This window comes from Eleutherodactylus coqui, chromosome 4, assembly GCF_035609145.1.
Source record: "Eleutherodactylus coqui strain aEleCoq1 chromosome 4, aEleCoq1.hap1, whole genome shotgun sequence".
In the NCBI taxonomy this organism is placed as follows: Eukaryota; Metazoa; Chordata; class Amphibia; order Anura; family Eleutherodactylidae; genus Eleutherodactylus; species Eleutherodactylus coqui.
The window spans coordinates 274,495,166-274,521,642 of NC_089840.1; the positions used below are offsets into that span (position 1 = coordinate 274,495,166).

Here is a 26,477-nt window from a genome sequence, read left to right on the forward strand (position 1 = left end):
TTATACCCGAAGAGGAAAGGGGTTCGAGAGTGATGCTATACCACAGGACCCTGGCGGACAAACTGATGGTAAAATTCCCATCCGACAGCGCTAGTTGCAGAAGGCGCAGTTCCGAGGGCCAGGTAGCAGGGGAGGCACGGAGATCATGCAGCATGTACAGCGCAGGCAGGGGAACACTCTCCAAGGCCTTTGACAGCTTTATGGCTCCCCAGCAAGACTGTGTCACCGCTCCCCAGTCAAGGCTGAGTCGGCAGGAGCACTGTAAAAGGATGGTGAGGGAGTATGTAGCCGATCGCACGACCGTCCTCCGTGACGCCTCTGCCCCCTACAACTACTGGGTGTCAAAGCTGGACACGTGGCCTGAACTCGCGCTCTATGCCCTGGAGGTGCTTGCTTGTCCTGCGGCTAGCGTCTTGTCAGAGAGGGTGTTTAGTGCGGCTGGGGGAATCATCACAGATAAGCGTATCGGCCTTTCAACCGACAGTGCCGACAGGCTTACACTCATCAAGATGAACAAAGCCTGGATTTCCCCAGACTTCTCTTCTCCACCAGCGGACAGCAGCGGTACCTAAACAATACGTAGGCTGCATCCGCGGATGGAAGCATCGTTCTCTATCACCATAAAAAACGGGGACCTTTTAGCTTCATCAATCTTTGTATTATATTCATCCTCCTCCTGAAACCTCACGTAATCACGCTGAACGGGCAATTTTTCTTAGGCCCACAAGGCTCAGTCATATGACTTTTGTAAACAATGTTTATACGTTTCAATTCTCATTAAAGTGTTGAAACTTGCACCTGAACCAATTTTTATTTTAACTGGGCTGCCTCCAGGCCTAGTTACAAATGAAGCCACATTAACCAAAGCAATTAATTGGTTTCACCTGCCCTCTTGGTTGGGCATGGGCAATTTTTCTGAGGTACATTAGTACTGTCGGTACACCAATTTTTTTGGGCCCTCGCCTACAGTGTAATCCGAGTAATTTTTATGGGTTTCGCCTGCACTCATGCTACAGCAAGGTGTGTGGGGCTGGCCTACAGTTTTGCTACATAAATGTAACTGGGGCCTTGTCCATACTGCAACTACTGAAATGTGAAAGCGACTGTTATCCCTCTAAACTGCTGCAACGGGAATGTTACTGTGGCCTGTCTTGACTGCTACTACTACTGAAATGGAACTAATACTGTGCTCCCCCTATACTGCTGCTTCGGAATTGTTACTGGGGCCTGTCTTGACTGCTACTACTACTGAAATGGAACTAATACTGTGCTCCCCCTATACTGCTGCTTCGGAATTGTTACTGGGGCCTGTCTTGACTGCTACTATTACTGAAATGGAACTAAGACTGTGCTCCCCCTATACTGTTGCTTCGGAATTGTTACTGGGGCCTGTCTGGACTGCTACTACTACTGAAATGGAACTAATACTGTGCTCCGCCTATAATGCTGCTAGTGATATGTTACTGGGGCCTGTCCCTAATGCTACCGCTGAAATGTTACTAATTCTGGGCTCTGCCTATACCGCTGCTAATGCTATGTCACTGGGGTGTGGAAACGGAGGCTTCCCAAAGACATGATGGTGGCGAGGCCATTTCCCATCAACGCGGTTACTGTTAAGGTGCATATAACCACGGACACGTAGTGCCTCAAAAACATCCCCCTCCTCCTCCAACAATGAAAACATTCTTGGCAAATACCTTTGCATTGGTCCGTCTGGTGGCAGTCCAAGAATTTCACCTTTACCGACACAACAAGAGAGCTCCCCCACCATCCCCCCTGCCACGGCCCACTTAATCCTGGCCACATTCCGAAAACCAACTACATAAAACCGCGCTACTAGGTCCGCAGTCGCCACCACATTCACACCAACACGGTTACTGTTAAGGTACATATTACCAGTCTGACTGGGGCATGCACTTTGGCCCGAAGCACACCTGTATTGTATGTGACGTTAGCTCTGCTGAGCAGGGCACTGCAATGGGATTTATGTATGTACCGCCGGTGGGTTCCAGGGAGCCACCCATGCTGTGGGTCCACAGGGACTTGACATTAGAGATTTGTACCTGCCAGTGTCTATGTATTAAAAACCCCAGTCAGACTGGGGCATGCATTGTGGGCCGAAGCCCACCTGCATTTAATCGGACGTAACCTCAGCTGTGCTGGGCAATGCAATGGGATATAGTTATGTACCGCCGGTGGCTTCCTGGGACCCACCTATGCTGTCGGTCCACACGGAGTTGTAACTGCATGTGTCTACTTATAAAGAACCCCAGTCTGACTGGGGCATGCAGTGTGGGCCGAAGCCCACCTGCATTAAACCTGACGTTACCTCAGCTGTGCTGGGCACTGCAATGGGATATATTAATGTACCGCCGGTGGGTTCCAGGGAGCCACCCATGCTGTCGGTCCACACGGACTTCAAATTAGTGAGTTGTACCTGCCTGTGTCTATGTATTAAAAACCCGGTCTGACTGGGGCATGCAGTGTGGGCCGAAGCCCACCTGTATTTAATCTGACATTAGCTCTACTATCCGGGGCACTGCATTGGGACTGACTAAAGGAGCAATACAGCGCTAATGAGACGTGCACAGCTACGCTAGCATAGGAGTCCGCTGTAGGCCCGCGATTGCTGAGGGTTTGTGCAGAGGCCTATGTCCTTGGTGCAGTGAAAGTCCGCTTCCTGCCTAAGATTGCTGAAGCTGTGGGCCGAGGCCTATGTCGTGAATGCGGTGCAAGTCTGCCATGTTTGGCCGCTCAGATGAATTTTTGGTTCATGTCTTGGGCTTCCTAGGACCCCCCTATGCTGTTGGTGCAAACTTGGGTAGAGGGCAGAGCGCTGACGGCTTTCCCCTTGCAGTGTGGATTGAGCTATGCGATACCTTGACAGAATGAATACTGTGTGGCACATGGGTTCCCCATGGCTATGCCCACGTTTGCAGCTCCTGATGGAGGTGGCACAGGATTGGAGTTCTCATTGCTTCTGTACAGCATTGTGGGCTATCGCCCGCCACTTTTAAAGAGGGTCGCTGCCTGGTCCTGCCAACCCTCTGCAGTATGTGCCTGCGGTTCCTCCTCATGGCAGACGCACTTATAAATAGACATGAGGGTGGTGTGGCTGTGAGGCCAGCGTGTGGCATGAGGGCAGCTGAAGGCTGTGCAGGGACACTTTGGTGTGCGCTGTGGACACTGGGTCGTGTGTGTGTGTGTGTGTGTGTGTGGGGGGGGGGGCGGGCAGCATGTAACCCAGGAGAAGAGGCAGGGGTGTGTCCGGCAGGCAGTGCTTGTGTTTTGTTGGAGGTAGTGTGGTGCTTAGCTAAGGTGTGCCTTGCTAATGAGGGTTTGTCCGAAGTAAAAATTGTTGGGGGGGGGGGGGGGGGCCCACTCTTGCCGCTATTGTGGCTGAATAGTGGGACCTGGGAACCTGAAATGCAGCCCTGCATGTTACCCCTCACCTGCCATATCCGTTTCTGTGTCGTTTTCAGCACTTTCTTGGGTTTTGCAGATTTTCACAAATGAAAACCTTAGCGAGCATCGGCGATATACAAAAATGCTCGTGTCGCCCATTGACTTTAATGGGGTTCGTTACTCGAAACGAACCCTCGAGCATCGCGAAAAGTTCGACTCGAGTAACGAGCACCCGAGCATTTTGGTGCTCGCTCATCTCTAGTCTTTATTCTTCTTCTTCTAATACTTTTTCCAGAGTTTCATTTAGCCTGTGTGCGACCAATGTCTTTAACTGGTGACTCCAGAACATTTCCTTCCTTCGTAGCTGGTTAATGATTTGGATGGGATATGTTGTAGTGGGTGACAGCCATGGGTTTCTGCAAAGTGTCGGGATTCACTATGTTTCAGAAATGTATTTTTTATATCAAACCTGTGTTTCGCAATGCGTTTTCTCAAAGCATTTTTTGTTCTCCCTACATATTTTATGCCACAAGTAAATTCTAACAGATAGATAACTAATTTAGCTTCACAATTTAGTTTACATTTTACTTTAATTGATTCTCCTTTCTCTCCCATATTAATCTCCTTTCTTCCGTGCATTATATGTTGACACATGCTCAGCTCTGCTCCTCCGTCTCACACACACACGGCTCTGCTCCTCCGCCTCACACACACAGGGCTCTGCTCCTCCGCCTCACACACACACGGCTCTGCTCTTCCGTCTCCCACACGCTTGCCTCTGCTCCTCCGTCTCACACACCGTTGCCTCTGCTCCACCGCCTCGCACATGCTCGGCTCTGCTCCTCCGTCTCGCACATGTTCAGCTCTGCTACTCGGTCTCACACATCCTTGCCTCTGCTCCTCCGTCTCGCACACGCTCGCCTCTGCTCCTCCTTCTCGCAACGCTCGCCTCTGCTCCTCCGTCTCGCACACGCTCAGCTCTGCTCCTCCATCTAACACACACTCGGCTCCGCTCCCCTCTCGCACACGCTCAGCTCTGCTCCATCCACTCTCTGAATACATCCTCACACAGCAGAGTCCTGCATCCACTGAGCGGAGAGACCTGGTCATGTGACCCCTTGTCTCCTCCCACACACTGATCACATGACGATGACATCATCACAGGTCCTGTAAGCACAGCACAACCCCACGGCTCCTGTCCGGCTGCAGGTAATAATAATAATCTTTATATAACTCCAACTTAGTCCAAAAACAGGGCAGTACAGATACCAAAGACAAGGATACTAAAACCACGGTTACATAGTAATCAGCTGATGGAGACAGTAGGGGTGAGGGGCTCCAAGGAGCTTACATACTACAGATAATGGGGGGATACAGAAGGTAGAGGGGCTGGAGATGTGCACGGTGTGGCAAGGTGGAGAGTGAGGGATACTATACACATAGACAATGGTCAGACATAAGCCGTATAGTGACTGCAGGGGGCGGTTGACTGCAGCTTGCAGGGATTGCAGTCAGTAGGTCAGGGAGCATGTTATCAGGCAGAGTACAGAGGGGTTTGTTTAGGGTATGCGGTATGCCTCCCTGAAGAGGTGCGTTTTTAGAGCACGCCTGACGTTTTGTGTGTCTGGGATTGCCCAGATAGCTTTTGGTAGTGCGTTCCAGAGGACTGGTGCTGCTCTGGAGAAGTCTTGGAGGCGGGAGAGAGAGGTTTGGGTTAAAGGTGCACTCAGTCTGGTTTCATTAGCTGAGCGGATGGCATGGACTGGATGGTGGATTGAGATGAGGAATGCCATATAGGGTGGCGTGGTGCTGTGGAGGGCTTTGTGGATGTGGGTGGTGAGTTTGAATTGAATTCTATATTTGACAGGCAGCCAGTGCAGTGACTGGCATGGGGCAGAGGTGTTAGATTAGCGGCTGGACAGGAAGATGAGCCTGGCTGCCGTATTCAGGATGGATTGGAGAGGGTAGAGACTGGTGCAGGGGAGGCCGATCAGTAACGAGTTGCAATAATCGAGCCGGGAGTGAATGAGGGCAACAGTGAGCGTTTTTAGCATGTGTATGGTGAGAAGAGATCGGATTCTTGTGATGTTTTTGAGGTGCAGCTGACATGTTCGGACCCCAGATTAGATATAGGGGGTAAAGCAGAGATCAAGTCGAATATAACCCCAAGACAGCAGGCGTGTGGGGAGTTATGGTGCCACACACTGAGATGGAGACGTCAGGATGAGGTCGGTTAGCAGAAGGCGGAAACACCAGTAGGTCAGTTTTTTGAGAGGTTCAGTTTTAGGCTTCTTTCACATGAGCGCATATTGGCCGGCTGTTTTCATGGCCAACCGATATGCGCTGTGATCTGATGCATTGGATTCCACTGCATTAGATCACATGGGAGTATTTCTGAGGTAAAAACGTCCGGCCAAGCCAATATAGCACTGGCGTTTTTACGTCGGGCCCAAAAGATAGTCCTGGAACTATCTTTTGGGGTGGAATATGTTGGTCGCTGCATGGGCTCCTTTGGCAGCCGATGGCAGCGGCCAAAGGGGGGAGGGAGTTTAGCAGCGTGGCTGCTAAACTTCCTCCCTCCGTTCTCCCCACCTGTGCAGGCTCAACTCTAGTTCCTCCCCGCTTGTTCTGTGCAATAGGAGGGGGGCGGGGCAGAGCTAAGTGTCCGCCCTCTCCACGCCCCTTGTACATAGCCATAAATGGGAGGGGGCGGGGCGGGCCAGAGCTTAGATCTGCCACTGTCCCTCCCATTGCACAGAACGAGCGGGGATAAACAAGAGGTGAGCCTGCAATGGGGAGGGAGGGGAAATGGGCGATGGCCTGGTGAGCTCAGTACATTTGCGCCGGCCTCACCAGGCCATATGAATGGGTGCACAAACCTTTGATTTGTGTGCCCGTTCATTAGACTTTTCACTCCCAACGTAGCGTATATCGGCTTGCCGTGGAAACGGCCGGCCCACATGTGCTCATGTGAAAGAAGCCTTAGGTTTAGAGGACAAAGTGTTAGAGACAGCGGACAGACAGAGGAATGTTGCTGTGATGTCACAGGCGGAGGTGTATAACTGGGTGTCATCAGCATAGAGATGGTTCTGATAGCCAAATCTCCTGATTGTTTGCCCATTAGGGGCAGTGTAGATGGATAAAACTGAGCCCTGGGGGACCCCGACAGCAAGGGGAAGAGGAGGAAAGTAGAGCCAGAAGGACAACAGCCGCACCTAAAGTAGTAGTTGCTTGAGTAGCTGCAGTGCTGGCACAAACTAATGCCCAACTCGAGAATCAGCACACTCGACAAGCCGCTGCTCGACTAGCTCAGATGCTGGAGCAAAGGAATGGCCGACTCCAGAATCAACGCAAGCGACAAGTAGCCACTCGAATTGTAGAAACTAATGAAGCAAAGCATGCTCGACATTCTTCAGACCGAGAGAGACATTCAATTTTGAGAAGAACCGCTTGGAAATTCTTGGAGGGGGGGAGCTTTTAGATACAATGCAAACAATAACTACGAGTGTCACCCTCAGCCTATTGGCGGAATGAACAAACCATGGTCATATTGCAATGCTCTAAAGTGGCCCCAGGAGACCCCTGGACTATGTTGCCATGGTGGAAAAGGTTTACTATCAACGCTTAGAACACTTTGTAAACCACTACAGACTTTTATGTCAGGATCATCTTCCAGGATCTAAACATTTCCTGGAAAATATGAGAAAGTACAACTTATGTTTTCAAATGACATGATTTGGCATGACAAAGGAATTGAGCCACGGCAGATTTCGGTCAACATTTTAAAGTCGAATTGCAAATGTATCAACATGTTGGTTCACTACTACTTGAATCAAATGAGAAACACAAGTTCCTGCAGATCTACTTTATGGGGGACGAACAGCAGCAAGCCGAACAATGCTGCAAGAACATCCCAGCCACTAGGGAAGATAGTGCCTTATCACTGCAGCGAATGCTGCACGAGAATAACAGCTATGTTCATAGTTTTATATCAGCGCTACAGCGAATGCCCTGTGATGCATTTAAGGTAGTTATTCGGGCAGACAAAATACCTTCTGGTCAACATAAAGGATGTTTTAATGCGTCAATAAGTGATGAAGTAGCTATTGCTGTCACTGGGAATGAGATTGGCAATTATTTTGGAAAAATACAATAGTCAGTTGCAACGAGTGGCTGCAGGACCCTCTCATTTTTTGCCATGGAGAGGATGGCTTGTGTTGACGGACAGCAGCTTCTGCCGGCGTTCCGGAGTAGTCTTATGCCATGCCTCGCGGCCGCCAGCCTGAGTTTTGTGAGGTGCAGCCACCGTCTCGTCGCTTCAAGATCTTCTGGATGTCTTCTGAAATCAGTAAATCTTCCAAAACTTCTCTTCCCTGCTTCATGTAGTGTTTATAGCATTTAGCAGGAAGAGCTGGACACATTTTGGCCGCCCGATCCTTCTACAGCAGCCAGACTCATACAAATTACTGGGGAAGAAATAACAGATATCCTGTTGTATTCTTATAACATCATAAATCCCCCTGGTTAACCCCTTCCTGCTCCGGGGCTTATATGTACACGCTAGGAGAGAAGGCATTCCTGTAAATGGACGAACAGTTACATTCTATGGATGGTGCGGGCAGAGAAGTTGACTGCTGGCCTCCCGCTACAACAGCAGCATCTAAAATCTTCAGAAAGGGAGAACCATGTAAATGTGGAGGGACAATGGGTTGCCATGGTAAATAAATGCGTCAATAGTAGAGATGAGCGAGCACCAAAATGCTCGGGTGCTCGTTACTCGAGTCGAACTTTCAGTGATGCTCGATAGTTCGTTTCGAGTAACGAACCCCATTGAAGTCAGTGGGCGACCCGAGCATTTTTGTATATCGCCGATGCTCGCTAAGGTTTTCATTTGTGAAAACCTGGGAAATTCAAGAAAGTGATGGGAACGACGCAGAAACGGATAGGGCAAGCAAGGAGCTACATGTTGGGCTGCATCTCAAGTTCCCAGGTCCCACTATTAAGCCACGATAGTGGCAAGAGTGAGACCCCCCCCCCCCCACTGTCAGCATAAAGATCGTTCTCCTCTGCCACAGCTTAACAGCTGTGGCAGAGAAGAACGATGTTAGCCCATTGAATTCAATGGAGCCGGCAATACAGCTGGCTCCATTGAAAGCAATGGGCTGCCGGCGATCGTGGGATGACTTGTCGGGAAGGGGTTAAATATATAAGCCCTTCCCTGCAATTCATCCAGAAATGTGTAAAAATAAAAAATATATATATACTCACCTGTTCCCGGCAGACGGAGTTCAGCGCGGCCAGCGGCAGTCCTCCTGAACTGCTCTGAACAGCTGTGAGTAGTATTCAGCAGCCGGGGATTTAAAATCCCCGCCTGCTGAATGAGCTGCCTCTAATTGGTCACAACCTGACCAATCAGAGGCAGATTCCACTCACACACCCATTCATGAATTTATGAATGGGTGAGTGACTGCTGCCTCTCATCTGATTGGTCCCGCTGAGCCAATCAGAGGCAGCAGTCACACACCCATTCATAAATTCATGAATGGGTGTGTGAGTGGAATCTGCCTCTGATTGGTCAGGCTATGACCAATTAGAGGCAGCTCATTCAGCAGGCAGGGATTTTAAATCCCCGGCTGCTGAATACTACTTACAGCTGTTCAGAGCAGTTCAGGAGGACTGCCGCTGGCCGCGCTGAACTCCGTCTGCCGGGACCAGGTGAATATATATATATATATATATATATATATATATATATATATATATTTATTTATATATTTATTTATTTATTTATTTATATATATTTATTTATATATATATATATTTTTTTTACACATTTCTGGATGAATTGCAGGGAAGGGCTTATATATTTAAGCCCTTCCCAACAATTCATCCCGCGCTCGCCGGCAGGCCATTGCTTTCAATGGAACCGGCTGTATTGCCGGCTCCATTGAATTCAATGGTCAGTGCTCGTTTAATCGAGACGAGTACCGCGTGGTGCTCGTCTCGAGTAACGAGCATCTCGAGCACCCTAATACTCGAACGAGCATCAAGCTCGGACGAGTATGCTCGCTCATCTCTAGTCAATAGCGTCCGGGTCTGTGATCACTAGGATAAGCTATGATGCATTGCAGTACAGTAGTGTATTATCAGAGCGATCATAGCCTCACTGGTCCAATTTCCCTCCAGGGACATAAATATATATGTATATAGATATTAATTTTGGTATCATCATAATTGTACAAGTCTGCCGAAAAAAATTATCATGTCATTTATGCTGCATGATTAACTCCTACACATACAGTTCCGCCCCTCCATCTCGTATGGGAAAGATCATTGTACAAATTGTTAAACAGCATGTATGCAAGTACTTGGATGAGAATGGATTAATTAACCAGAGCCAGCATGGGTTTGTAATAAACAAGTCATGTCAGTCAAATCTAATATCTTTCTATGACAGAATCACCGACTGAGTTGATCACAGAAATGCGGTGGATATAGTATATCTTGACTTTAGTAAAGCATTTGACAAAGTATCTCATACCATACTTATTGAAAAAGTGACCAAATATGGGATTGACAAGGCAACTGTTAGGTGGATTCAGAATGGGCTACATGATTCCACTCAAAGAGAGGTCATAAATGCCTACGCGTTCAAGTGGAAGAATGTTTTGAGTCGGGTATCACAAGACTGTGTCCTAGGCCCAGCGTTCAACATTTTATTAATGATTTAGATAAGGGAATTGAGGGAAAAACATATTGAGTTTTCAAACGACACAAAGGCAGGAACAATGGCTTAACATTGGAGAAGAGAGGATTCAAAAAGATCTGGACAAACTTTAACAGCGGGCGGCAACTTACAGAATGGTATTTAACAGGGAGAAATGCAAAATGCAAAATGAAAAAAAAAAACATACAGAATGGGAGGAATTGGGCTAAGCAACAGCACATGTGAAAAAGACTTGGGTATACTAATAGATCATAGACTGAACATGAGTCAACAATGTGATGCAGCAGCCAAAAAGGCAAACACATTTCTGGGATGTATTAAGAGAAGCATAGAGTCTAGATCACATGAGGTAATTATCCCCTCTACTTATTTAGACCTCATCTGGAATACTGTGTCCAGTTTTTGGCACCACAAATTTAAAAAGACATAGACAAACTGGAGCAAGTTCAGAGAAGAGTTACCAAGATGGTGAGCGGTCTGTAAATCATGTCCTATGAGGAACGGTTAAAGGACCCGGGAGTATTTAGCTTGCAAAAAAGAAGGCTGAGAGGAGACTTAATAGCTGTCTAAAAATATCTGAAGGGCTGTCACACTGCAGAGGGATCAGCCCTATTCTCATCTGCACAGGGAAAGACTAGAAGCAATGGGATGAAACTGAAAGGGAGGAGACAGATTAGATATAAAAAAAAAAAGTTTCTTAAACGAGGGTAATTAATCCAAGAGGAAAACAAATACTCTGCAGCATATTCTCCCATAACGAAAAGACAAGCAGCTTCATTTTGACCTCCACCGTCTTTTTCAAGCTTGATCACATGACCAGATGTCTACGCAGAGACCTGCATACACTGAGCGTAGAGAACTGGTCATGTGATCCCTTTTCTCCTCCCACACATGTGACTGATCAGATGATAGTGTCATCATCGCAGGTCATGTAGGCACAGATTACTTCCACGTCCCCTGTCCAGCTCTGCAGTTGGAGTTTTGGGGGTCCCAGCTTCTCATTGTGTAGACACCAGGGAGGCGGCAGGAGATTATTGACCATGTAGTGCTACTTTGGGAAGTTTGGAAACAAACAAAATTAAAAAAGAAAAAGTTCTAGCACTCTAGAGGTTGCGTAGATGACTTATGTCCAAAAGAAGGTAGCATGCAGAGAAAAACAATGGCACTTATGTTTTTTTTTTGGGGGGGGGGGGAATCCAAGATTAAGAACACCCCCACTTGTGCTTTAAAATAATCACTGGAGAGGATAAGGCCCATGATCCCAAATTGGATACTATTTTATTGCTAGAATATACATACAGAAATAAAAGTCTTGCAACACATTTCGAAGGAGGTTCTCTTTTTATCAAGCGTAAAGAAAAGGAGAAGGACACTCAATTTATAAAGCACATGGTCTCTTGTCTACTGATTAGTGTGTTTGCAATCTACCTCCAAAATGCTCAACTGGGTGTGTAATTCCTGACAATTTGGGCGTGGCTAAACTCAGAAGGTAGTGCTGCTCAATCACATTGCCTGGAGCACAAAAATTGCACTCGATTGACCAGAAGTTCAGAAGAGCAGTCAAATTGTCTCGCCAAAATGACCATTTTGGCACATGGTTTTCCACCATTTCGGCATGCAAATGCCAAAAGAGTGCCGCTATCTGCGTCGCTGGAGCGCACGTTCTTGTTGCCCAGCAACTGGAAATGGTTGGTGGATCAACAGTATTACATTGCCCATATGAAAATTATAAGACTAAATTAAAAAATCATAATATGAGTAAAGAAATAGTACTTAATTCACCATAAATACATAGAGGGACATAAAAGTATATAAACAGTTAAGTTTTTTGTTTTTTTTCAATAGCATGTTACTGGATTGTAGGTGGGATTATGGTGAGAATACACTGTAATGTATAAACTGAGTAACTAAATAGATAAATGAGTATGGTGAAGATTATATGGGCGACATATGTGATGGAAACAGGAGGGGTTGAACCAGAGATTCACACAGACCGCCCAGGGGGGTAACGAGATTAGCGCCATTTGGATTGTTTAAAAATGGGTTGTGGAAATTTAAAATAATGAGTAATAGTAAGAAATACATAAATTAAAATAGGTGGTCTGCTTAAAGTTTGAATATAAATCATTTTGACATTAGCTCAAAATGCAAGATGTTGGTTATTACACCACATGGTAGAAAAGCTCTTGAACAGGAAGACATTTCTATTAAAACATTGAAATACAAATTATATAGATTAAACCAAAACATAAAGTAAATATGAAGTTATTTATCGTAAAAAGGTAACCCGAAATTTAAAACCTCAAAATTTTGTGCGCCTATGTGCGCAAAAAAATACACTCCACGGATGTACAAAATGCGCGTGACCGAAGCCCCGTGCATTTTTATACATGTGAGCAAAAAAGTGTGTGGAGCAGCTGTGCTTGTAGAAGCGCAGCTGCTTCATGAAGGTCCCCCCATCACTGAACACTGTGACAGCACTGTCAAAGTGTTCAGTGATGATGGGACTCCTTGCAGGGATGAAAGAATCCCCTGCTACAGCTGTGACAGCTTTGGCAGAGGAGCGCGATACCATCCAATTGCTTTCAATGGGACCGGCGCTGCTGCTGCCCCATAGAAGGCAATGAGATGAAGGCAACCCCTGCTGCAATTCATTTTCAGGATGGGGGGGAGCTTGAAATATAAGCCTTACCCTTAAAATAATCCCTATCTGTGAAAAAAATAAATAAATGAACCCACCTAGAAGCAATGTCTGTCTCTTCTCCCCATCCCTAGCAATCTTCATCTGCCTTCTGGTGGCCAGGGATTGAAAGATCTCCGCCTCCATAAAGTGTTGCCTCTGATGGGTTGAGTGCTGTGTCCAATCAGAGGCAGCACTCAGCCATTCATTGAATGACAGCTGAGCAGTGCCTCTGTTTGGTCAGAGCGCTCAGTTAATCAGAGGCAGCGCTCAATGATTCATTGAATTCACAGCTAGGGATGATTTTCGGGATAGGGCTTATATTTCAAGCCCCCGAAAAGAATAATCGCAGCAGGCGTTACTGTCATCCCACTGCTGCCAATGGGGCGGCAGCAGCGCTGGCCTCATTGAAATCAATGGGATAGCAGTGACAGGGAAATCTTTTGTCCTCGCTGCAGACCCCTCATCACTGAACACTGTGACAGTGCTGTTACAGTGTTCAGTGATGAGAGGACTCCTCGCGGGGCTTAACAGATTTTGCATTAGGGCCCATATACAGAAAGTTTCCCTCTCCATCTATTATTTCACATGTTACCTGTGGTGGTTTATGTTCTTTGTTCCACTATGTAAACATAGTCCAGAAACTTAATGCTTTTTTTTTCTATCCGCCCTCCAAACAAAGTCCCCTAATCCCCTGTCACTGATGTCTTTATGCGCAGCACGGTCCTTACTGGCACGCATTTAAAGCACGCCTGTCCTATCTTTTGTAGGTACGAGTATTTTGAGCCTCTAAAAAAATGGAAATGTGAGCACTTCATAGGAAACCAATGGTTCTAACAGATGTGATTTTTTTTGCGCACATAGGTGCGCAAAAAACAAAATGCCCGTCTGACGCAGCCTGAGGTGTAACTGTTCTCATCCGGAAAATAGAAAACATTTAATTTCTCCTTAATGTCAAAAATTCCCCTTGAGGAATCTTTTCCAGTGGTGTCAAACGCATGTAGGTGAGGTCACTATCATGGTGGCCGAGAAAATGTTTAGAGGCACCATGCTTCGTGAACCCCATCTGGATATTCCAGCAATAGTGGTTTTGCTCTAGTTTTCAGCAAGTAGGCAATCCAGCAAGTAGATGTAGCTCAAACCACAATTCATAAAGTCCCTAAGGGGTATTGATTTAATTGTCCTGTATCAATTTCCTTCCAGTTATGATAAATGTTAGAGCAACACTTACAAACCCCGTATCCCACACTTAAAGGAGTCTTTTAATGATGGGCCCATGGCTGATCGAATACTGTGGAGAGCGCTCTGTTTGCAAGGGTGAGAAGGTTCCAAAATAGCAGCCTATGGTTTCTACGGAAGACCACCGATGGATGTTCTGGAATTTTAGTAACTAAGAGCGGATACCCCCATAGAGTTTCTCAATTTTGCTCAAAATATTCTTCAATAGGGAATGTTGGGAGTTACATTGGGTTCTAAACTATATTTTTTGTTTAATATAGCCATGTTGATGATAACATAATGTTATAGCTTTCGAAAAGTGGAAATAACCCCCCCCCCCCAAAAAAAGAAAAAATTGTTGATCCCTACTGTATATTATTGGCTCTATACAGACTGTTGTTTTTCACATCTTGATTTCCCTTCATCATTGAAGCTCCAAGATGATCTGTATTTATTATTAATTCTCGTGATCCCATGTGAGAGGACTTGGGAAGTCAACTGTGTAAGGTTTAGATTTAAAGGGGTGGTCTCGCGGCAGCAAGTGGGGTTATACACTTCTGTATGGCCATATTAATGCACTTTGTAATATACATCGTGCATTAAATATGAGCCATACAGAAGTTATTCACTTACCTGCTCCGTTGCTAGCGTCTCCGTCGCCATGGTTCCGTCTAATTTCGGTGTCTTCTTGCCTTTTTAGACGCGCTTGCGCAGATCCGTCTTCTCCCCTCTTCTCCCTTCGGCTCCGCTCGGCAGCATCGGCATTTTGGCTCCGCCCCCTTGTACGCATCATCGCGTAGCTCCGCCCCATGATGTGTGCCGGTTCCAGCCTCCTGATTGGCTGGAATCGGCACGTGACGGGGGCGGAGCTACGCGATGATGCGTACAAGGGGGCGGAGCCAAAATGCTGATGCTGCCGAGCGGAGCCGAAGGGAGAAGAAGGGAGAAGACGGATCTGCGCAAGCGCGTCTAAAAAGGCAAGAAGACACCGAAATTAGACGGAACCATGGCGACGGGGACGCTAGCAACGGAGCAGGTAAGTGAATAACTTCTGTATGGCTCATATTTAATGCACGATGTATATTACAAAGTGCATTAATATGGCCATACAGAAGTGTATGACCCCACTTGATTTCGCGAGACCACCCCTTTAATGCTTTATACGCAGTGTTCAGTAGTGAGGAGACTCCATTAGGGGATGAAGAAATTACAAAAATTACAAAAGTTACATGTGGTATTCCATTATTTGGAAAGAAAGGACGTGGGGTTGACACAAAAGGTACAGGGACAAGAGGTTGAGCAAGGGGGAACACAGCAATGTGACGATAATATGTGATATACAGTATTTTTCGGACACAAACGGGGTAGGGGTAATATAGGAGGTCTGGGACAGGAAGTATACATGATAGGCAAAAGTGGATAGCCATAGGAATAGACAGAGGGCAAATTGTGGTGATGGGGGACTAGATCATTGGTATGCTTCTATAAAGAGGTGTGTCTTTAAGGTGCATCAGAAGCTCTGTGTGTCAGGGATTGTCCGGATGTTGGGGGGTAGAGCATTCCAGAGGATCGGTGCTGCTGTAGAGGAATCTTGGAGGCGAGCATGTGAAGTTAGAAATAGAGAGGTGTTTAGTCTGAGTGTGTTGGCAGAACGGAGCGCGTGGGTGAGTTATGTATGGACAGGAGGGAAGCGATGTACAGTGGAGCGCATCATGGAGAGATATAACACAGTAGTATATTAGATATTTAATGGGATTTTGTCACAAAAACAAAAATTCTAGCTGCTGGACCCCCCCTTAAATTAATAAAGCATTCTCGCCTCTCCTCAGCCCTGAATGGAAGTTAGTTTACTGCTGCTTCCAATCAGAGGTTGTACTCCTTGCATCAGTGCTAATATTCTGGGTGGTATGATGCCAGGAGTTTGGGACAGTGTTGCTGCAGACTCTGATTGGCTGCAGCAGTCACCCGACTTTCTCCAAGCCGTACAACCCCAGGCCAGTGCTCGGGCAATGGTAGCCATTTACCTGCATTCCAGGGGGCTGACGATTGGTGAGTATAATCTATTTTGTATTTTACGTGGGGTGCAGAAGTTGGTAAAAAAAATTTTTTGTGACAACGCCCCTTAAAGGCAAGTTTCAGCTGAGGATATTACGGACACATTTCCTCGTCTGTGATACGGACGTGTGTTCCAGTCCAACCACGAGTTTTACTGACCAGAATTCAAAGCATCATAGGTCCCAATAATCCTCTGAGTTCGGGTCAATAAACCTTGCGGTAAAAATCCCATTATTGTGTTTATCATCTTTAGGGTACACGCACAACGACGTTTTTTCATTCATTTTCAGATCCATTAATTTGATAGAGGAAGATTCACATATACTTTTTGGTTTATTCAGATGAATAGTCCAAGAAAAAAAATAGCAGCATGTCCCGTTCTTGTCCGAATCTCAGCTGATAATAGTACATCACTATGTAGTGTCCCGCACATCGGATGCACATGGGTGGGATGGCCAAGTGTTAACTGATCACTGTTGCGTCCGAGAATCTCGGGCACAACTTTTTAAATGTCTGTGCTTATGCATCCTTAGACCGTACTTATATTGGCGCATGCAAGACTGATCCAATACTGAACTTTCTATATGCATTCTTACCTGTGAGTGCGATGTGTGCTTTGTGAAAAAAAGCATCGCTGCACATGAGATTTTCACGTGTGTTAAAATAGCATGTTGTTCAAATAGTAAAATAGAAAAACAGAACATTTACGGTGCACTCGCATAAACACCGTACAGCATGCGATGGTGGTGCAAATTTTTTTTTTGTTATAAAGAAAATAATAAGCAGTATCACCCAAAAATAGGACATTCTGCGATCAGTTCAAGAGAAAAATCGCTCATGTAAATTAACCCATGTAAAATAATGGGCTCTTTTCATGTGCAATTTGTGTGCATCCCGAAACGCACAGAAATCATACTAAAAATCGCCCGTCTAAAAACACGCATATTCATTGCTGTCTTTGAATCAACTATAATACAGAGATTTGCGGGTGGGGGGGTTACATTGTCTTCTCTTCTTCCCTTTCAGGATACTCAGCTGATATCTTCTATAGCGGATCAATTTCCTGATTGACCCAACAAGAATGGAGAGGAACCGGGACAAGATGGCGGAGGGTATATTCACCCTCACCCTAGAGATACTCTTCCGGCTTACAGGAGAGGTGAGAGATTCTGGGGATGACGTCACGTTCCATCATTATTATCTATGTCAGTCTCTGGTCACATCTACGGCAGAGGATTTACTGCTGATTCATCATAAATTCCGGGAAAATAATAGAGCCGGTTGTTCTGGCAGAATGACGGAAACCCAACAGATCTACTATAAGGCAATTGGAGGTTGTTGGGGGTCATTATTGTCTGTCATCTGACAGAACCAAAACTCTGATCATTTTGTTCTTCTGCTCCTGTGACTGAGTAGAACAACGGAGATGATGAACACAGATGTGAGGAGAATCTTACTAATTGTTGGACATAACTGGAGACATGAAGGACTCCGGGAATGTCTGCAGGGATATTTATGGATGTATCTCCCCATAAACAGGATTACACGGTAGTGAAGAAGACTTCTAGTGACGACTGTCAGGCCCCAGTATCTGATAGATTGGGAAGACCCCTTAGTCCAATCACAGGGCCTCCACCTCACTCCCTGATACTGGAGGAGATCGATGAACAGAAGATCCTAGAACTCACCAACAAGATGATTGAGCTGCTGACTGGAGAGGTGACGCTGCTGGGAATGCTGGGACATTATTCAGTAACGCTATGGCGGCATAACATGTCTGGGTGATGACAGTATCATTGTGTTGTCAGGTTCCTATAAGGTGTCAGGACGTCACTGTCTATTTCTCCATGGAGGAGTGGGAGTATTTAGAAGGACACCAGGATCTGTACAAGGACGTCATGATGGAGGACCACCAGTCCCCCCCATTACCAGGTAATAGACAGGACTAAATCCACACGGCCTTTATTATTGGTATGTAGAGAATGAAGTCAGTGGCTGTCTGTGTTTTCTGCAGGTAGAACCAGTAAGAGAACAGCAGCGGAGAGGTGTCCGTATCCTTCTCTTTCACAGGATGATCAGGTAGATGGAGAGAAGGTCTCATGAAATCTCTCTGGTCAGTAGGATGGCTGACAAGGTCTTGTGTTCAGTCTAATTATATATTGCACGGAAAATTTTATGAAGTCAAGGTTACTTTAGAGTAACTGAGGAATAAAATGTGTATACACACAGAGGAGCATTAGATTTTTCTCAGGCTGCGTGTACCGATGTCCCTCTGCAGAATATGCCACCCCTCACACTCTCCTCATTTAGGACCTAAAGAATACTTGCGCCAAATTTTACGATTGTACGACAACAGGAAACTACATTACATAGGGATGCACTTACCTTTGCAATTAGCATTGAATAATTGACTTGTGACCCCTTTACTTTCCGTATTTAGGAACTAAAGAATGCTCCTGTCAAAGTTCATGTTTGTATGACACCAGGAAGTTAGAGAATTAGATTTGCTACATTACACAGGGGTGCCAATACTTTTGCACTTAGCATTGCATTTTCAAGTTGTGACCCCCTTTACTTTTTCTATTTAGGACCTAAAGAATGGTCATGCCTAATTTCTTGTTTGTTCGACATCATGAAGTTAGAGAATTAGATTTGGTACATTACACAGGGGTGCCAGTATTTTTGCAATAAGCATTGTAGTTTCAAATTTTGACCCCTATACTTTTACTATATAGGACCTAAAGAATGCTCCTGACAAATTTCATGTTTGTACGACATCGGAAAGTTAGAGAATTAGATTTGGTACATTGCACAGGTGTGCAAATACATTTGCACTTAGCATTGAATTTTTGAGTTGTGATTCTGTCGTGGAACCTTCCTGTTTTTGGAACCACGGCTTACTCAATTAGGAATGATCACACCCTTCCAGATTGATTGATAAGGTATCGGACAGTGCACTGTCTCCCAGAAGAAACTCAGTCTGACCCAAGTTCAAGAAAAAGTAACTTCCTGTTTATTCTTGGAGTGTAACAAAGCTTTATAAGGCACATCAAACACAGCCCTTTTGGGGCAGGCAAGAATTACATAGATACAATGTGTTGATTGATTATTGGATAAGCGTCTTCCTTCATCCGGTCATCTGGTATTGCCTGTCACGTGGTGGCACTCTGGAGAGTAGAATGGGCTGTCTCGCCCCACGTGTGTCAAACCGATCTGATTGGAGGCTATTTCATGAATTAGTAATTGCATAGACCGCCCATGTTATTTGCATCTGTTTCCAGTAAAATCGCTGGGGTATTTTTGCGGTAATCAAAAAACGGTAGTCCGTCTCGGATGCGGTTGATTGTCTGATTCCTAGTTCCGTATTAGTGCATGCAGCTGGACAGTCAAATATATTTATACATGTCGGTTACGGCTAATTTGCAAAATTCCATCTTTGTCAGCAGAGTTATGAAAAACAGATATTTCATATAAGCATTGCCTCATACTATTGTGTAACTGTGTATTGTGTACGTACACTTCTATAGCTGAATCAAACCAGAGTTAAAGCATTTGAATTAACAATTTCCCCGTAAGGCCCCAAATCCCAATACACAAAGATTTATATACTGGGATTGCCATCACAGACCCCCCTTGAAACTATCTGTTTCACCAAACTCGCCCTGCTCCATCCCACCCCCACTGCTGACTCTAGACTTGTAAGGTGTTGTAGACTGGAGCCATTGCTCTCATGGGGGTGTAGGATGGGTCAACATCATCGTATTCTGGATCTGTGATGACGACATTGGCATTGACAGTGGGCCTACTGCCGGACATCATAGAGAAACAGGTGGACCAGGTAGACACCAGGGCCGGGATACACTGTATGCAACAACAAACAGAAATTAGAACCATTACAATGGCAACAAAAACAGTTAGTATTTTCTTCATCAGAGTAAATCCAAACCAGGACCCTGTCAACCAGTCAAACCACCCCTGGTCCGTTCCTTGTTTGATACTGGTGGCTAGATCTCTCAGGCGGTTGATCTGTTGATGGATTGACGCAGAGTTGTCAGAGAGGTTAAAACAACACATCCCTTCAAACTCTTCGCACCCATGGTTCATGGTCATAAGGATGTAATCAATGGTGGCTCTGTTCTGTAGGGCGGCTCTTCGTATGTTTTGTACATCTAAGAGTAGTAGGTCCAGTGCCTGGGATGTGGCATTTAGGCCCTTTACCATGTCACAAGCTAAACCGTTAATCACTCTTGTGTTATGCTGGGCTAATGCGGGGGTGCCTAGAATGCTGAGAGCTAGTGCTGTGTGCTCTGAGAAACTCAGTAGAGTGGGTGGTCCTACACAGTTATCGGCCAGGCCGTGGATGTCCCTCCGATCCCTAAGTGAGAATGTGGGTGCCGGGGGGTCTGGCTTCTGATACATAAGGATACTTAGACGGGACAATGCACACGGTCCTCCTGTAATGTTGGCGGGGATATATGTGTATGTTAAATTGCCACAGGACAGGACCCATCCTACTGGTAGTTTGACATGTCTGGTGTGGCTGGGACTCCGAACTACTTTTCCACAAGACATGGTAGTCACTATCTTTTGACATTGTTCTTCAGTACGGGAGCAAAGTATTTGGGAATCACTAGTGACCACTTGGCCCCTCTCACATTTCCCAATGTACCGTGGATTACATGTAAAGTTATAACATACCTCAGCCTGTGAGACATTTCTGACCTGGAACTCAGTCATATTGGACCAGTCAGCGTGTTCTATAGCCTCACAGTAGGGACAATACTCATATATGTTAATGAAGGTGTTATCTTGTATCACATCGCCTCCCCCCACATCATCATCATCATGTACCATTGCATAAATTGATCTCAATACATTTACTGGAGTGGGAACGGCCAGTAAGCAAGCTTGTAGAATATCTTCCCCGCTCCTTAATTTAGGCATGCACATATTAGTTATATTGATAACATCTCTGGCTAAATACTCCCACATATTGATATGGCTTTCCCTCACTAGTTTAGCCTGCTGCTTCTGGTTCTTCACTGAGGTACCCTTTCCGTCCCACATTACCAGACCCCCACATAGGAGAAGTATTATGATAACTTGACCTAAATATTTCATGATGAGTCGTCCTTCTGAGATGGAGCTTTCTTGCAGTGGCTTGCGTGGATCCAGGTAGGCTTCCCCTCTAGTTTCACCGAGGTGGCAGTGGTCAACAACACCTGGAATGGACCGTCGAATCTTGGCTCAAGAGAGTTTTTCCTCAGAAACTTCTTTACGTACACCCAATCTCCGGGCTGTATGGAATGGGTGCCTGTGTCCTGGTCGGGGTCTGGAATGGAAGAGAAAACTCGTGCATGGACTTTAGTTATTTCTTTGGCGAGTGATATAACATACTTAGTCAGAACATCAGAGTGCAATTGTAACTGCTGGGGGAAATAACACCCTAGTCTGGGGACGGTCCCGAAAAGAATTTCATAAGGTGATAACTTATGTTTTCCCCTTGGTGTGTACCTCACGCTATACAGTGCTATGGGGAGGATTTCTGGCCAGGGCATGCCAGTTTCTCGTGACATTTTAAGTATTTTTGTTTTCAAGGTACCGTTCAGTCTCTCTACCTTACCACTACTCTGGGGGTGGTAGGGTGTGTGAAACAAAAGACTGCTGCCCAACGCCTGCCATATCTCCTTGGTGACGTTGGCGGTAAACGCTGGACCTTGATCACTTTCGATGACTTCAGGTATTCCGAAACGGCAAATTAACTCAGTCATGAGTTTCTTAGCCGTACTTTTGGCAGTCATATTTGTACTTGGGTATCCCTCTGCCCACCCAGAGAAAACATCCACCACGATTAGGGCGTATTCAAAGCGTCCTGATTTCGGCATCTGGATGTGGTCAATCTGGATCCGTTGGAATGGATACAGTGGCTTGGCCAGGTGTTTTCTTGGTGTCTCCTCCATTTTTCCTGGATTACATTGGGCGCAAATGGTGCAAGCTCTGCAGTACTTGTCCACCAACGTTGTGATGCCAGGCGCCAGGTAATATTTCTGGATCAATGCGTTCATGAGCATCTTGGACAAATGGGTTGGGCCATGTGCCCACTGTACCACTGCTGGGTAGAAGCTTCTAGGCAAGCATGGGCGGCCTGCCAGCGCAAACAATCCCTGTTCGTCCTTTTTCGCTCCCTTTTTCGTCCATTCTTCTTTTTCTTCCTTGGTTGCTCTCTTTTGTGCTTCTGTAAGGTAGTCCGGTCGTATCTTCTCATCCACACTGACCATCATGGACGGGTCTGGTCCCTCCATTGATTCCACCCCAACCGGTAGGGCTTCCACCTGAATTCCAATTCTTCCAAACTCCCCCCTTGCAGCTCTTTTTGCTGCTTGATCCGCTGTATGATTACCAACGGCCTCTTCAGTGTTCTTCTTGCTGTGAGCTTTCACTTTCAGTACGGCCACCTTCCGTGGCAGTTGGAGGGCATCCAGCAGGTGCCTGATGGCTTGATGATGCTTGACTGGGGTGCCTGCAGCTGTGAGGAATCCTCTAACTTTCCAGATCATCCCGAAGTCGTGTGCCACTCCATGAGCGTACCGTGAATCTGTGTAGATGTTGGCTGTATGATCCTGGGCTACCTCACACGCCCGTGTGAGGGCCTGTAGTTCGGCTTCCTGTGCTGATACAGTAGGAGGGAGTTGTTGAGCTTGGATTATTTTCGTGGAGGTGGTAACTGCGTAACCGGTATGGTACCGACCCATCTCATCGGCGAATCTGGAGCCGTCCACAAAGAGTGTGTAGTCTACGGGTTCCAGTGGTTTGTCATAGACTGATGGTAGATGAGAGATTTCCTGTTGCATCATCTTGACGCAGTCATGTGAAGGGCGTGGAATGTCGTAGTAGGAGACGGAACCATTCGGTTTTTCCTCTCCATCGTTTCCATTCTCCTCTTCGCCTTCCCCCTGAAGAATTGGAAGGAGGGTGGAAGGGTTGAGGACATTACAACGCTGTAGGGTGACATTCTCCGGAATCAACAGTGAGCATTGCAAGCGTAGATGCCTTGCTGCTGATAGATGCTTCGGCTGTGTCTGGTTGAGTACGGCGGCAATGTCATGCGGAGCCAGGACAGTCAGAGGGTAACCCAGCACGAGATCTGAGGTCTTGTCCAGCAAGACATGGGCTGCAAAGACTGCCCGCAGGCAGGAAGGTCCTGCTCTTGCCACTGGGTCGAGTCTGGCTGAGAAGTAGCCGATGGGTCGCGATTGTCCAGCATGTTTCTGAGTAAGGACACCTGATGCGTGTCCTTGATTCTCGGACACAAACAGAGCAAATGGTTTGTCGTAGTCTGGTAGTCCCAATGCAGGTGCTTTAGAGATCAGGTCCTTAAGTGTGCTGAAATTTCTTGTCGAGTCCTCAGAGAGTGTACACGGGGCCTTGGCCTTTCCTCTTTCTTCACCGATCCTTCTGACATCTTCGTACAGGGGTTGCATCAGCAAAGAGGCCTCTGGAATCCAGGCTCTGCAGTACGAGATCAGTCCCAGGAAAGCTTGAAGGGCCTTTTCAGATCTGGGAAGCGGCACTTGTTGAATGGCGGCGATCCGGTCTTCTGTCAAGTGTCGTACTCCTTGGGAAATGCAGTGGCCAAGGAAGATGACGGTTGTGCAGCACCATTGTAACTTGGATTCTGACACTTTACATCCATGATATGCCAGATAGCACAGAAGATTTTCAGAGGAGGAGGAGGCCGTGTCCAGATCGTCGGCGCAAAGTAACAGGTCGTCCACATATTGGAGTAAGACCACTGTGGGGTGTCCCTCCATCCATGGGTTTAGAATCAGAGACATTGCTTTGGCAAATTGGCTGGGTGAATTCTGTGCACCCTGAGGCATTACAGTCCACGTAAGTTGGCCTCCGTTGTGCGTGAAGGCGAATAAATATTGGCATGATGCGTCTAATGGGACTCCAAAAAAAGCGTTTGCCATATCTATCACTGTGAAGTACTTCGCTGTTGGCGGAATTCCAGACAGTAGCGTGTGTGGATTCGGCACCAAAGGAGTTTCCAATATGGTCGCCTGGTTCACTGCCCGTAGATCTTGAACCATACGGTATTTGGTTGGTTCGCCCTTCGGTGTCTTCTTTTTCACCGGGAACAACGGGGTGTTGCATGGCGACTCACATGGCACGAGGGCTCCGTTCTGGATCAGCAACTTAATCTGTTCGTCGATGGCTAGCGACACTGAGTGCTTCAGTGGATATTGTGGTCTTCTTGGGAATGGCATTCCGGGCTTCATCCTCACCATCACTGGTGGAACTCTTAGACGACCAATGTCCTCAGGTCCTTTCGACCACAGTGTATCAGGGATTCTTGCTTTCACTTCATCTGGTATTGTCTTTCGAACTTCCTGACAGGTCATGAGGAATGGTTCTGAGGCAAGTGTCATATGGTCATCTTCAGATAGCGGGGAGGTAACCGTTATGCCACCGTCTTCAGTGTAGGCAATTGTAGCTTGAAGTCTTGATAGAAGGTCGGCTCCCAGTAGGTTGAGTGGTGAGGTCTTGTGAACCACAAATCTAGCCAGGATGTTCTGTATGCCGACAGGAAGTGGCTTGCTTAGTGGGTTTTCAGACGGCCTTCCTCCTACTCCTACGGTCAGTATGGTCTTGTCATCCAGCAGGTGCTTGAAGGGGAAGTCGTCAGCACGAATGATGCTCCTGGCTGCACCAGTGTCCAGTAGGAAGGTAATTGGATTCCCTGCAATAGAGAGAGTCATTTGGGCTTGGGGTCCGGTATTATCCACTGCAGGGTTCTGGAAAGAGGCCATACTGGAGACTGGCTTGCCTGTGTCCTATTGGGATGGGCCATGGTAGGATACCGGTGGTGGTGGTGGTGGTAAGTCATCGGAAGATGTTGGTCCAGCCTGTCTTCTGGACTGATTTGTTTGTTCATGTTGTCCTGGTGGTACGCGGCAGTTTCTCCTGAAATGCCCCGCTTTGCCACATCTATAACATCTTCTTTGCCCATCCTGACTACGATTGTGCGGAGCTCCCATCGCCACCATCACAGGGGTAGGTCCATTTCCTGCTACTCCCTTTGCGACTGGTAGTAGGACATCGATAGCCAGGATCTTGTATTCTGGCTTTGCCGCCATCAGTCCTTTCCTTACTGGGTCCCGTAAACCAGAAACAAAAGCAGCGGAAAGCATCAATTGGTGTGTTCTGATTTGTGATGAGAATCCGAGATCGTCAAAGAGTTGAATTAGGCGACCATAAAACTTGTCCACAGATTCCCCTTTATCTTGGGTCACGTCCTGCAGTGTGATAGCTTGATCCGCCAACCTGTCTTGCGCCCAGGCCTTCACTTGCTTGCAGAATTCCCTTCCGGAAACATATGTTGTCTCTGGAGTAGCATTCTCACTTGTTGGATCAAGGGATTTCTGGATGACCGGCCAATACGTATCTCCGGCCTTCACCTCCGTCAAGGCCTGTAGATCCTTCCAGGTGGCTGAATAATTACGTTGGTACTGGACCAACTTCCTGAAGAAAGGCATGGGTTGCTTTTCTGGATCTGGTAATCCCGCCTGGAGGGTAGTGGCCTGGCTTGGAGTGAAGCTGACGTATAGGAGCGGGGCGTCTGCCGGTACGAAGGGCATCCTGTGTGGTGCCAGCTGAGGCGTGATCTGTGGTGCCAGTGATTGATGTTCATCTTGTGTGAGGGAGTCTTGCGATCCATAAGGGTCATCTCCTTGTGGAGACATGAAATGGACTTTAGGAGTAGATGTATTGGGGGGTGCAAAGTTAAGTTGTTCTTGTATACTCGTGCGAGCTGCTGGGTTTTTTCGTAAGCTGGGCTTCGTTAGCGAGAATTGTTCTTCTGCTCCCCCTGAAGTCGCCGTCGCTGAGCGATGTTTTGGCCTTGCACCATATTCCTTGTTTGCCAATATGCCGTCCCGGCGGCGCACCATCTTCACAGGGGGGGGTCGGCCTCGGAACTTCTCTCCAGACCTGGTGACTCCTATTTCTCCATCCTCCTCACTTTCTGTCCATTGATCTCCATCTTCCTCCCTGGGTTGCATGGGAAGGAGTGGAGGTAGATCAGAGCCTCCCTGCGCTCCACCTTCCCTTGTAACAGGTCCTGCGTTCAGCTGCTCCTCTGTAATTGGCTGGTCTGGGAACAGAGGGACAGCTTGTCTTTGTGCTTGCAATGCTTGAGGGTCTATCACTGGATATAGTGGAGACATGGCAGGTGTTTGGCATCTCTGAAGTGTAGCAATGTGGCTGCCTTCATGGGTGGACAGCTGGGTACTAGGCCTCTGGGGTGTACCAAGATGGCCACCGTACGGAGTGGGTGGCAGTGCCCTAGGCCTCTGAGGTGTCTTAAAATGGCTGCCAGAGGAAGTGGTC

General features: G+C 46.8%; 1 protein-coding gene across 2 annotated transcripts in view; it reads left to right on the forward strand.

Moving 5' to 3' along the window:
• The window catches only part of LOC136624386 (zinc finger protein ZFP2-like), a 190,336-nt gene that overhangs the window by 155,883 nt on the left and 7,976 nt on the right, over positions 1-26,477 (forward strand). The window contains exons 2-3 of one of the 2 annotated variants that reach the window (XM_066598354.1): positions 17,894-18,017; positions 18,100-18,164. In XM_066598354.1, coding sequence (XP_066454451.1) covers positions 17,933-18,017; positions 18,100-18,164 — 150 coding nt within the window. In that variant the 5' untranslated portion in view covers positions 17,894-17,932. Of the gene's footprint in view, positions 1-17,893; positions 18,018-18,099; positions 18,199-26,477 lie in introns of those variants that run through there. The other variant, XM_066598355.1, reaches the window with a different exon arrangement.